The 12,248-nt window shown below is 36.3% G+C and overlaps 2 protein-coding genes across 7 annotated transcripts in view; one reads left to right on the top strand and one right to left on the bottom strand.

Moving 5' to 3' along the window:
• LOC108611614 (UPF0585 protein CG18661) overlaps nucleotides 1-12,248 on the bottom strand; it is an 87,810-nt gene that overhangs the window by 20,227 nt on the left and 55,335 nt on the right. The window contains exon 6 of one of the 6 annotated variants that reach the window (XM_089464534.1): nucleotides 6,158-6,235. The exons of the other annotated variants lie outside the window; for them this stretch is intronic. The gene's annotated coding sequence lies outside the window, so the exon portion shown is untranslated. Of the gene's footprint in view, nucleotides 1-6,157; nucleotides 6,236-12,248 lie in introns of those variants that run through there. 6 annotated transcript variants of the gene reach the window in all.
• LOC149269883 (uncharacterized) lies at nucleotides 5,537-6,272 on the top strand. The gene is made up of 4 exons (XM_089464537.1): nucleotides 5,537-5,595; nucleotides 5,675-5,714; nucleotides 5,800-5,894; nucleotides 5,948-6,272. Exons 1-4 carry the CDS (start codon nucleotides 5,566-5,568, stop codon nucleotides 6,254-6,256), a joined length of 474 nt encoding a protein of 157 aa, XP_089320663.1. The 5' UTR covers nucleotides 5,537-5,565; the 3' UTR covers nucleotides 6,257-6,272.

Raw genomic sequence — 12,248 nt, 5'->3', positions numbered from 1 at the left:
TGACAGGCGGTCATGTTGGAGCATTGCAGCGAGAGTCGGAGCTGCTCCTGGCCAGCTCAGCCCAGGAGCAGCAGGAGCAGTCACAACTGATGTTGACACGTGCTACATCATCATAGCCGGCGATTCTTTTGCGTTTTTGCTCAGCTGTCGCTTTGCCGGGGCACGTACAAAACATAAAAGTAACTGCACTGCGCTTTGTTGAAATAGTTGCAAAAGGAAACGAGCGCCAAAGCACCGCAGGACCACACAGGATCCGCACACAGCCCGCTGGCCAGCTCAGGGACCCCACACCACTCCTGCCACTCCTTCTATTTCGCCCAGATGTGATGTGATGCAAAAAAAAAAAGAGTGAGAGACGAAAGGAGGCCAGCATGCAACAACGACCAAATTCAAACTGGACTTCAAAGTGTTAAAATTGCAGCGTCACGGCAAGTGTGTGTGTGTGTGTGCGAGTGAGTGTGCGAGCGAGATTGTGTGTGATAGATTTCCGTAGAATATGCACAAATACATACATGCATGCATGTATGCATGTGTAGAAAAAGTCAGACATGGCAAAAAAGTGCAATAGCCTAATGACGCCGCATGCTGAGAGGCCATACAAAAAAGATATAATATCTCTTTGAGCTGCGAATGAGTTTCATCGAAGAGGCGGCGCAAACAGGAAATACACAAAAAACAGATATGTTATGATGTACATATATGTATGTATATGTGTAGCATGTCTAGAAGCGGGAATAGCTCGCTTTGATGTCGCAGCATGACGAACGTTTGTAATACGAGAAATGACAGTTAATTAGGCGAGTAACCCTTAAACGGGCACTGTTAATGTTAAACAGTTAACAGCGTCTACCTATGTTAACACGGCGAGTAGCTTTATGTAATAAATATAAACAATATAAATTATATATAAATGAATATAAGTTATATATTATATATATAAATATATATAAATTTTATATATTATATATATAATTTTATATATATTATAAAGGTCTTATTCATGACAGTAAAAAGTATGTTGGTTTTGTGCAATCCGTCCATACAATCCATATTAAAGCGAGAGACTTAAAATTCGGAAAGTATACACTAGTCTATACTCAACTTATAAAGTGCGCATTTGCTCATTTGGGGGCGTGGCAAATGCTTTTTCTGATATCTCAGCAACCATGATAATTGAAGCACTAGAGAATTGAAATTTTGAGCGAGAGCATAAGTTCAAAATATATATATAATATATATCTGAGTACGTTGAAGGCGTGGCAAAACGGGTAAAACTCTATCCTTTACAATTTTCGAGCCAGAAGGCTCAAGCTTAGCATGGGAGTGACAATCCTACAAAGATCGATCAAAAATTATATATGCACGCTCTCAAAATGTTTTTTTTATTATAAAAAGAAAAAAGAAATTATAAATAATATTACTTATTTACTTATTTTTTTTTTATTACACATAATATTGATAATTTATTAATACCTTTATTATTATTATTTTTTCTTATATATGGACGCTCTAAAATAATTATTTTATTATAAAATAAATAATAAATAATATTACTTATTTATTTAGTTTTTGTGTTAAATTTCTAATGAATGATAATTTATAAATACTTTTAATTATATATTTTTATACCCTGAACCCATTGAAAATGGGAAATCAGGGTATAATGGTTTTGTTGAAATGTATGTAACAGGCAGAAGGAGGCGTGGCAGACCCCACAAAGTATATATATTCTTGATCAGGGTGACGAGCTGAGTTGATTTGGCCCTGTCCGTCTGTCTGTCTGTCCGTCTGTCCGTCTGTCCGTCTGTCCGTCTGTCCGTCTGTCCGTATGTTTGAACGCGTCGATTTCCGAAGATATAAGAGCTAGAGACTTCAAATTTTTTGTAAAATGTTCGTAATTACAGCGCGGATATCGAGTTTATCATTAAAATTCGATAACTCATCCCGATCTTTTTTTATCGATGAAAAACCTTATCGAAAACCAGTTATAAAATTATATCTTCTACACCTTTACTGCTAGAGTCTCCAAATTTTTAATGTATGCTTATATGCAATTTATACAATTTCGGTTTTTGTTAAAATTTACCCCCCACCTCTAAATTCACCCCCTCACCCTCACTTTTGTAAAAAGCGTATTTCAAATACTAGAGACTTGTGCTTTGGCAATTACATGCATATCCATGTTATAATCATAATCTGAAAGTTTCATGAAGATCGTACGTCCATAAAAAAAGTTATTAATCAATAAGTTCTCATAGTAAGCGCACACTGCAGCCCATGCGTGTTTATGCGTGGGTGCTTGTGTGTGTATGTGTTTGTGTATGTGTGTATGTGTTTGTGTATGTGTGTGTGTATGTGAGTGTGTGTATGCGTTTGTGTCTGTATGCGTGTGTGTGTATGTATGCCTGTGTGTGCGTACGTGTTTGTGAAAGACGCGAAAAATTATTGAAATAGCTAACACTCCAAGGGTTCAGGGGATCTCGTAGTCGAGCAGTCTCGACTAGAGCTTTCTTACTTGTTTAAAATATATTTTCTTAAATTTGTATATTTAAATATTAACGCTTTTAGGCTATAATAAGCTGGTCAGCTTGTTGACCAGGCCCAAAGTGACCAGCCCTCTGTGCTGCGAGCCTCTCATGATTACGTTATATATTTTTCATGATATTCCAGAAGTATTTTTGAATTTTTTTTTTTTTTTTGTCTTTTTTTTTCATCTTCTTCGCTTGCCTTCGCTCGTTTTTTGTGCTTTTGTATAATTTATGCAAATTTAAATTTCGCACTTGACGGCACTCGCGACTCGTGCTTGGGCTCTTTGGCATTTTGTTTTATGAGCTGCTGGTCGCTGCTCATTTTATGCTACTTGCCTTTTGTCTCTCTACAATGTTTTATTTACAACGGTTTGGCAGCAGCAAGGCGGAAAATGGGAAAGTGCAGAAATGGGAAATATGGTGGCATTTTACAGCCCAGTCTCATATAAAATGTCAACATATGTAAGCGGTTAGCGCTACCGAAAATATTTCAAAAATTCGCTGCAATTGACAATTATGTTGGCCAAGTGCGCAGGTAATCATAAAAAGGTGCAAACATTAAGCTTTAACGAGCCACTGAAAAAACAAAAGGGTTGCCGGCCTGGTTGGATAAGTTTTTAAAATGAACCAATGAACATTGTCAGGGATGTGCATTGCTCAAGCATGCCATAATTCTGAGCTATTTAGGAATAAAATTACCAACGGAATTTGAGAAAATAATAAAAAAGCCATATAATATAATTAATATAAGAAAATATTGAAAAATTAAAATATACTTTGAAATGTTTTAGGCAATTTAGGTAAAAAAAAAAAAAAAAAAAAAAAAAGAAATAGATATAAAATATTTATATTTTAGCTCATATTACAATGGAACTTGTCTAAGTTTCTATCGAATATATAATAAAAAATATATAAAATAAAATATGAAAATATTTATTTATTGATATACTAGCTGGCCCGGCAAACGTTGCATTGCCCTCTATATTATTTCTAGGTAAAAAATTGTTGAAAGCTATGTTGTTCAGGTTGGGATACACTCTGATTAATTTATTAATCGGATTTTCATTCAAGCACCTTGTGGTAAACGACATTCTTCGTTTTTTGGTCGGGTGCAAGAACAAATAATGCGGATGGTTTGCCAACACGTGAGCATGCCACGTAAAATTGACCATGAGAAAAACACGCATTTTCTAGATTGAGGCCAGAAATAGTCAAAGATTGGCCCTGTGACTTGTTGATCGTCATGGCGAAGGCAAGACGAAGAGGGAATTGAATTCATTTAAATTCAAAGGGCATATCTGTTGAGATCATCGGAATCCTAGGAATAAGAACTTCCTCATCTTTAAATTTTCCTTTGAGTATCGACGCGTGAATCACATTGCTCATCAGTTTTCTTATCACCAAACGCGTTCCATTGCACAGTTTTGGTTGGTTTAAATTTCTAAGCATGCAAATCTTGGAGAATTGCTCTTTTCATAGCTGTGTTCATTTCTTGATGCCGGTCAAGTTGTTCTTCCATATTGCCCATGAAGTATATTTGCAATAATTTCCGCCCCAAATGAAGTCATTTGGAAACAGGCATTGTATTTTTGAGTGTTCGCTAGAAAATGTCGTGATTCTAGTGTTTCGCCATAAAGCAGGGAACGCAATGGCTCTGGTGGCGGGACCACTAATGGCAATGTCACTTTACCACTAAGGCAGCACAAACCGGGCGTTTCACCAGCAAACTTCAATGCGCCACAATGCTGGCAAACAACGTCCATTGGACCAATGCAAACTAAACGATTCAAGCTGTAATCAATGGTGCAATCATATCGAAACGCTGCTCGATTCAAATCAATCCTTGAACCATTTCTTATTGCCATTTCACGGGCTGCCTCTCTTTGAGAAGCACGAATTAAGGCCCTTCTTTGCTGGGTACTAACGCGGAGGCTTTCTCGGGCGATTTCTCGCTCTTCGTCAGATAATTGACTCGCGCTATTCCGTTGCCTAATTGCATTATGGGTCCGCCGGGAAAGATTAGATCTTCTAGGACGCGGCATTTTTATTAATAGTAATACTGCCCTCGCACAAAACCATATAAAACAAGTAAGAAGGCTCCAGTCGAGACTGCTCGACTAGGAGATACCCTGAACCCTCCAAGCTAATATTCTAATCATTCTGGACTTCTTTTATGCATACACATGCACTTATAAGCACGCGCTCTGCTGACTGCGCAGTTAGCAGCGGCTGCGCTTGGGCTGCGATGCAATGTGAGGAATATTATGAGAATTTATTTCTTGAATAATTTCTTTTATAGACATACAATTTTATTGAAACTTTCAGAGCGTAATCATATGGTTAAAATGTGTGCACATTCCAAAGCACAAGTCTCTAGTACTTGAAATGCGTTTTTTTACAAATTGGTGGCGAAGGGGGCGTGTTATATAAACTCTGTAGATTGCAAAATCTTTGTATCCATTAACTTTATATACAACGCAAATTTGAAATCTCCAGGTCTAAAAGTGTTCAAATTAGGCTAAAAACACAATGCCGATTTTTCAATTATTCTCGATAAAAAAGTTATTGGACGAGTTATCGAAAAAATAAGATAAACTTGTACTGCCTATGATGTACACGAGTATGCATGCCAAATTTCAGCTCTCTAGCTCTTATATCTTCTGAGATCCTTTTGCTCATACGGACGGACGGACGGACGGACAGACGGACAGGGCTATATCGACTCAGCTCGTCTACCTGATCAAGAATATATATACTTTATGGGGTCTGCGATGATTCCTTCTGCCTGTTACATACTTTTCACAAAACCATTATACCCCGACTTCCCATTTTCAATGGGTTCAGGTTATAAAAATCGAACTAGTTCTTTTAAAATCCGATAACGAAAGTTCGCTTGCGCACCTCTGAAATATGTTCGTGCCTTGCTCAGCATCAAACAATCTAGTAGTCGGCGTGGTTGATGTCACACTTGTATGTCATCTCAAATATGCTGATATAGCTTCAAATATATTGTAAAAATTAACCGTCTGACAATAAAATGGGAAGACGAAATTTAAAAGCTCAATTGGTAATTTTTTACATTTTTACATTTTCGAATATTAACTAAATGTAAATTAATTAATTAATTTAAATGTGAATTAATTTAGATACTCGGCGGAAGGGTTTCTCCCGCCAAGAATATGCAACGTAAGTGTTAAATTTAGATATTTAATTAATATGTATACATTTATATAATATATGGATACATTTTACATATTTTGTCTTCCAACAGCGGTTTCTGCTGCCAGTATTACTAGCGCTGCTGCGGCTCCATCTATTGCAGGAGCAGTTTCCGAACCACCAGAACGTACTCTCCCGCGTCGGCGGGTAAGTTTTCCTTTTTGTGTCAATGCGCCAGCTACCATTGATTCTTATTGCAGGGACGTTCACGTAACAGTCAGTTGAACTCGGTGGTTATGGGAGAAGACAGTGTCAATAACACGAAGGTCACAAAAAAAGTAATGCTGCGTTCTATAAAGAAACACAAGAAGCTTGTTGCCACTGTCAATAATGGCTTTGCACGCGGTCTCAAGCCAGAAATTATCTTAGCCGCATTTCCCTACGAAAATGATCTTATGTTTGTCCTAAAATTTAAGAATCGTAAGCTGCCAGAATTGATATTTGCCCAGCAGTTGAAGGTGCTTTACGTTATCCACATAATGAGAAGCCTGCAATGTAATATTGTTTAAATTGGCTTTAATTATTGCCCGAAAATAAAAATATAATTAAAATACCAAACTCATTTAATAAAATATAAAAATATTTCGAAACAATTGAAAAAGTTATCAGTTGCATCGATCGGGATTCGAACCGCGACTTCTCGATCGAGCGTCATGCAGCTATCACACTACGCCACCTCACTCCTGCTAGTGGCGCTGGCAAAGCTCAAATAGATTCACTGCTGCTGCGCCATCTACCAAAACTAAACGAAACTAACAGCTGATGTGATTCAACGAATGTTTCTAGAAGAAGTTTGAATGTATGTGTGCACACGCATACGATGCTGTTGAAGCTGCTGCACGTGCGTTTGTTAATTGGCCAAATATTTGATTATTTTTTATTAATATTTGACTGAACGGAATTTAATGAAACTTTCAGCATATGATCTACATATTATATTGAATATTTGAGAAATTTAAAAAAAAGAAAAATCATTCACAATTAGCTATAGTGGCATCAGACTTGAACTTGAATGTTTTTACTCGATAAAAACATAATGGGATGATTTATGGAATTTTAAAAGCAAACTCGACGTCCGCGCTGTATATACGGTCATTTAAAAAATTATGGAAGTCTCTAGCTCTTATATCTTCGGAAATCGACGCGTTCAAACATACGGACAGACGACAGACGGACAGGGCCAAATCGACTCAGCTCGTCGCCCTAATCAAGAATATATATACTTTGTGGGGTCTGCCACGCCTGCCTGCCTGTTACATACATTTCAACAAAACCATTATACCCTGATTTCCCATTGAAAATGGGTTCAGGGTATAATAATCGAGAAATAAATACCTGAACTTTCGAGATATTTTGCTTTTGTAAAAGTCCAAAAATATAAAAAGCCCAAAATACACTTTTTAATAATTAACTTTTTTTTTTTTTGAATTTCGAATTTTGAATTTTTTGTTTATTTTTGATTAGATAGGTTCTAATCTTTTGATTTTTTTTTTTAATTTTTGCAGATTTTTGATTTGAAATTTTTATAAAGTTTAAAAGTCCAAAAATATAAAAAGCCAAAAATACACTTTTTAATAATTCACTTTTTTTTTTTTTTTTTTTTTTTGAATAGTCAGCTCTGCTCTAGGCTGTGCCGTAGACTGACTGACTACATTTGTTTATTTACTTCTATACAGGACCGAAACTGTCACTGTTGTCAAGGCTACTGAGTATAAATGGAAATTTGAATCTTTAGGGAAAATACTTGAAAATCAAGTATTCGTCAAATTTTTTCAGTATTTTAAAGATCTACTGACCTACTCGTGGCGGAGACAAATCCAACAAATCAAAAACCATGAAAATCGGTTGGTTGGTTGGTTAGATTTAAAATAATGTACACAAATAGATAAAACATAGAAATATAACATTAAAAATAAAAAATTAAAAGTAAACGAGTAAGAAAACTATCTGAAGTCCTAGTACTTAAGAGAGCTATAGAGGCAATTGCTCTCTACGTCATCTAATAATTATAAATATTAATATCATGTTATATTAGCATATCAAGCATTTATATCTTTGTTTGCCTATATATCTATTCGTATGTCTGTCGGTATATCTATCTCTTTGACTTTATCCCTTTCAATCTCACAGACTGTCTCTGTCTGTCTACCGAACAAGAGCAAGAGACGAAGAACAACTACATAAGATCACTTATGTTGCCTATATGCATTCATTGGGTATTTATGTTTGAATAAAACCCAGCCAAAATGCTTGCAGCAGCAGAGAGCGTACCCATTGGTCTCTTTAAGCTCGACTGCAACGACTCCTACCTGCCGCCGGGCTCAGCATTTGAGCCCTACTCGACCTATATAAAGGGAAGCAGCTGCAGCATTTCTTCAGTAGCCCAGGCCTTGTGGAGATCAGTCGTACAGTGAGTGCAGTGCAGTAAAGTGAAGTAAAGTTAGTGTAAAGTAATACTTAGAAGAAATACTTGGAGGAAACGCTTAGAGGATTCAAAAAAAAAAAAAAAAATTAATAAATAAAAATTCTATAAAGTATATATGTATTTATTTGGAGACTCTACTAGCTCTAAGCATTTAGGAGATGTATTTTTTAACTAATTATAGATCCTATAGAAAGGATTTTAAATTGAGAAAAACATAATAGAAGTAGTAATCGATATTTGGAGATATTTGCGCGGGAGATGCACGGACATAAGAAAGACAAGAGACAAATATAATAATAAGAAATAGTAATATAGGAATAATATATAAGTAATTTTAAGCTATTACCTCAAGCGCTACGGTAGTTTACGATTATTAAATTTTGGATAAATATAGATATGAAATATATTTTTACACATGTATATATATTAAAATAATTCATAATTTCTTTTATGACACAAGCTTTATTCGCAGTGTATTTCGAGAAGACAGCTTAAATTTTCAAATAATATTCTTCTCTTGACCACTTCTGATGTCCCTAACTTCATTTGGCCAACAAACACACACACATACACTCACACACTCTCACACACGTTCACGCTGAGACAGCCTTCAAGTTAAGCCATTTGCGATTTCGATTGCCGTCTTTTAGGCGTCTCGCACGTGACGCCGCAATTGAGAATTCCTTAGGTCGCTTCCATATTATGGAAAATATTTGTATTTCGTATTCTTTTATTCCTTGGGCTTGTCTAGGAGTGCATCAACGCGTCCATCGTGAGGTCAATTAAGCGATTATCGATTGCTAAAGCGATTTCTTTGGCTGCACTCGATGAGGACGCTTGGGGCATGCTACAGTTTCTTGCCGCAACTCCAATTAGACGCTTGAGCAGCTAGCTCATAAGCAGATTTGCAAAGCGCTGACTGTGAAATTTCAGCGCCGCAAATATTCATAAATGGCTCAGGCACCAGTCCAACCCGCCAAGCCCCTCGCCAGCCACGCCCCGCCGCTGGGTAAACCCGTAGATGAACTTTAAGCTGCTTGCCTTAAACTAGAACTGTGTATGATTTAATAATTTATTCCCGGCCAGGGCCGCGGGTTTTCGCACAGCTCAGTGAGTTGCCTAGCTGCCGGGTCGGGGCGGGGCGGGGCAGCCGTGGGCGGGGCATGGGAAATGCCGGGCAAACAGATGAGTCGGGGGACGAACGTGGGTAAACACAGCGATGGAAAATCATTGCAAGGATATAACCGAAACAACAACAACAATGAGCACAAGTAACACTAGAGGCGAGAGACTGATCGACTAGGAATACCCTAACTATAATTTAAGTAGCTCAAATCCAAATTTTCTTTTGAAATATTTGAAATAATTCAGGAAGATATAGCTGAAACAAATATGTAAACTTTAAAGAGTAGAATCCTGAGAGTGTCTGACTAGAAAATACCCTAGTTCCGGTGCCAAAATGAAAACTTGGAATATCGGAATATCTCGGAGATATTGGGGAAGATATAAAAGAAATTTAACTGAGACAATCTTTGTTATACACACCTAATCTATATACCCGATTCAACGTTTTTCTCTTTAAAAGCAGGACTCTCCCTCAATCAAACGTATTAGCAGAGCAAGCACACCCTTTTTACCTTAAGTAGCAATGAGTACAGGGTATATCAACTACAACAAGAAGTGGAGCAGGGATTGTGCAGCCCTGCCTGTGGTAATGGCATTGGCAACCTTTTGTGGCAATCCTGTGAAAAGGATCTTTGTTTTTGAGACTCTGTTTGTTTGCCCAGCTTTGGTTCGTTTCGCTGCGTTTCGTTACGTTGCGTTACGTTTACGTTTACGTTTTGGTTTGCTTTTCGCTGATAGTTGGCAGGGTTACCATAATATCAGCTACATCGTTTTCATAAATTCTTAAAGCGTACATCATTTGATAGATGGCCAACAACCTTGTGCTTAAAAGCGCGTTTGTTTGTGTGCAGCAGCTGAAGAGTTACGCACATAAAGAGGGATACAGATAAGAGCGAGACAGAGACAGCGGCAGGGAAAGCGAGAAAAGATTGAGGAGAGAAGGAGGTGGGGGCAACCTTTACATTGATTCGCACATGATATGCACTTTAAGCCAGTCAAGCGAAAGTTACCACTGACTAATCCGAAACAAACTCAGCTTGGAGCGGAATAACCAGGCCAAGATTACAAGGCGAAAACTGGACCCCTTGTTGTCTAAACGTAGTGTTGATTTGAGGAAATTTTAAGTGATTAAGAACATTGTGAGTATATTGAACCTACATTTATTTTTATTTTACATTTTCATATATATTATATTTGAATAGAATTAATTAAGTAGAATTATTTATTATTATAATTATTTTTTATTATAATTATTTATAATTATATTAACATTTATAATTAAAATTGCTTATACTTCAAATTATTCTAACATATTTAAAGTAAGTTCTATGCGTTGCACTCTTGTATATTCAGATTATATATTTTTTTAATAAAAATATTTTAATAAATTCTTAATTCTTCTTAAATTAATTAATAAATTTATAATCAAATTAATTTATTTCTAAATAATTTTGGAGTTTTTATGTATAATAATAGGTTGACAATTATACATAAATTGAAGCTAATTTTATTTATTTATTTTTTTTAATTTTTTTTTTATTATTATTATTATTATTTTTTTTTTTTTTTGCATTACTCTAAGGCCATGTGCAAATGATATATGATGTTTCTAATTATTTTAAAAATAGAAGTGAGTATGTTTACGTGAATACTTTTCAGTTCTTTTTTTAAATAATATTTTTTTTTTTAAATTAAAATTAGCCATGGCTTCTAGCTCTGAATTCTATATATATCCCATTAGGGAAAATTTAGCTACACGCACAGAAAGCATTAAGTCCACTAAGCTGTAAATACATTGTTTATATTATACTTATGATGGTTTTAGATTTATTTTTGGTTTCTTATTAGTTTGCAAGAAGTTTTATTGGTTTATTTCATATACAAATAATGCAAGCATTTAACGAATAAATTTGAAAAGCATTTAATGAATAATCAAATGAGAATTCGAGCCAAACTCTGGCTTAATATTTAAGCAGTTTATCCCACAAGTTGTCTTTAAATATTTATTTGTAGTCAAAGATAATAAATAGTTTCGTGAAATTGAGGAATAAGCAATAAACAAATAAATACAAAATAAATATTAATCACTAGCAATATTAAAGTTTAGGGACTTAAAATAAATTTAGTACAAATAATTTAGCTTAGCTTGGAAATAAAGCCAACAAAAGCAAACAGTTTATCTGCTCAGCATTAATCCACTAATAATCTCAAGTATATTTCCTTATCAAATCAATCTTCATCTCCCACACGCACACTAGTCGGAATTGAGCTTGCTAAAGCAACAATTGTCAAGCATATTCTCGGGCATTACTCCTAATAACTGACCCACCCACCCACGCACACCACAGGCACCTCTGTGAGCCATAAATATGTAGGCGAGCCACAGGAGTAGCAACACAAAAACTATTAACACAAACACAACGCTGAGTTATAACAAGCTGACCCCCAACAGCGATAAGGCAATTGTGGCAAGGCGTGGCATGGTGAGGCGGGGCGGGGTGAGCCGCAAAACCGCAGCTTGTCATAATAAAGGGCATGATGGGACGCACGCTTCCATGGGTAAAGCAGGACCGCAGGACATCCATAAAATAGTACAAAACGAGAGCAGACACAAACACAGACGGACGCAAAAAAGGACCAAACTTGGTGAGGGGAACCAAAAAAGGAGTTGCTCTGTTTCCCTGTGATGGACAAGGGCCAAGGCGTTCCCTACGTGACTTTGTGATTTTATTGGCGTTGCAAATGCCGCACGTATTCGGCAAGGATTTTCCTTTGTGGCCAGACCACACTCAAACACAAACACATACATACACATTCCCTGTCTCCCCTCTATCACTTCCTGCATTAACACTCAACTGGTGAAGAACTTGGAATGCTTTTTATGGTCGTGTTTAGTGAAAAAAAGGGATTCGAGCTGATTGCTCCCCAAAGAAAATAAAAACGAAATCGCC

The sequence above is a fragment of the Drosophila arizonae genome, chromosome 3 (genome assembly GCF_054131065.1).
Source record: "Drosophila arizonae isolate 15081-1271.41 chromosome 3, UAZ_ARI_1.0, whole genome shotgun sequence".
NCBI lineage: Eukaryota > Metazoa > Arthropoda > Insecta > Diptera > Drosophilidae > Drosophila > Drosophila arizonae.
Note: the sequence above shows the minus strand (reverse complement) of the source record. Positions and strands in the feature narration are given on the sequence as shown.

Bases quoted from the DNA above. Each gene is read 5' to 3' on its own strand.
- LOC149269883 (XM_089464537.1), top strand. From the start codon at position 5,566: ATGGGAAGACGAAATTTAAAAGCTCAATTG. The intron at 5,715-5,799 runs GTAAGTGTTAAA...GTCTTCCAACAG, and splicing joins TCCCGCCAAGAATATGCAAC to CGGTTTCTGCTGCCAGTATT. The intron at 5,895-5,947 runs GTAAGTTTTCCT...TTCTTATTGCAG, and splicing joins GTACTCTCCCGCGTCGGCGG to GGACGTTCACGTAACAGTCA.